At 63.7% G+C, this 1,304-nt stretch overlaps 1 protein-coding gene across 1 annotated transcript in view; it reads left to right on the forward strand.

The window, feature by feature from the left end:
- CDH15 (cadherin 15) overlaps positions 1 to 1,304 on the forward strand; it is a 23,305-nt gene that overhangs the window by 13,950 nt on the left and 8,051 nt on the right. The window contains exon 5 of the mRNA XM_017513929.2: positions 571 to 731. Coding sequence (XP_017369418.1) covers positions 571 to 731 — 161 coding nt within the window. The remainder of the gene's footprint in view (positions 1 to 570; positions 732 to 1,304) is intronic.

The following is a 1,304-nucleotide window of genomic DNA, read 5'->3' on the forward strand; positions in this document are numbered from 1 at the left end:
CATCCTGCCCGCGCGTCCTCTGATCATCCTGCCCGCGCGTCCTCTGATCATCCTGCCCGCGCGTCCTCTGCTCATCCTGCCCGCACATCCTCTGATTATCCTGCCCTGCCCGCGCGTCCTCTGCTCACCCTGCCCGCGCGTCCTCTGATTATCCTGCCCGCGCATCCTCTGCTCAGCCTGCCCCTGCGTCCTCTGTCACCCTGGACACCAGCAGCTCCTGGAGACCCCCCACTAGCTTTCCCGGTGTGACCCAGCACCCTTAACCTCTGCACTAGGCAGGCACAGGAGCCAGCCCATAACAGCACAAGCCGGGCAAGTGGCTCGGCCAAATAGGTGGCCTGGACACGGCGTGGCAGGCTTCGGGGGCAGCAGGAAGCATCTGGACTTGGGGGTTGCCGCGTGCTGGCCGCCTCAGTGATGCAAACAGCAGCATGGACTGACTGCCCCATCTGGGGTCAAGCTGTGCTGGACTGGGGAGCCTGTGCCCATGAGGTGCCCACACGCCCCTCACAATGCCCCCAGCCCATCGCCCTGTGGACGTTGGTCCTCATGCCTCCTTGTGCTTCCCAGGCACCTACGTGACCAGGGCGGAGGCCACAGACGCTGACGACCCCGAGACAGACAACGCAGCACTGCGGTTCTCCATCCTGCACCAGGCCAGCCCCGAGCTCTTCAGTATCGACGAGCTCACAGGGGAGATCCGCACAGTGCAAGTGGGGCTGGACCGTGAGGTGAGGCGCCCCAGCAGCTGCACGCCCGCACAGCAGGGCAGCCCATCTCCATGGGTCCCTCTGCCCCCAGCCTGCCCACTCCAGATTCTCCCACCCCTGCCATCAAAGGGAAGCAAGCACCCCTTTGCTGCAGAGCTCACAGTGGTCCTGGTTCTTGAGGAGATGGCATGGGGTGGACCCACTGATGGACAGAGACAGGAATTGCACTGGCCCAGGCAGGAGAGGTCTGGTCCAAGTAGGGTGTGAGGGGCCTTGCACAGGCCAGGGCCTCCCCAAGCAGCCCCTCCCCTCTCAGCCTCATGGCAACGGCTCCCCGCTAGGAAGTGACTAGCTCCCTCTGTCAGGACCTCTGCAGCCCTCACTGCCGAGCTTCTGTGCTCCCTGAAGACCACTCCTTGAGTCAGCCCCTCTGGGAAGCCCTTCTGGTTACACTGTGTATGTGGTCTCTGTCCATTTCTGTCCCTGCCACTAACCACAGCTCGCCAGGGCAGGAAGCCAAGATCACTGGTGCACTAGGTGCCCAGCCCACGGCAGGTGCTCTGTAAACGCTTACCCAGGGCACAGCAGGTGCTC

Source organism: Cebus imitator, unplaced genomic scaffold (genome assembly GCF_001604975.1).
Source record: "Cebus imitator isolate Cc_AM_T3 unplaced genomic scaffold, Cebus_imitator-1.0 Scaffold509, whole genome shotgun sequence".
Lineage (NCBI taxonomy): Eukaryota > Metazoa > Chordata > Mammalia > Primates > Cebidae > Cebus > Cebus imitator.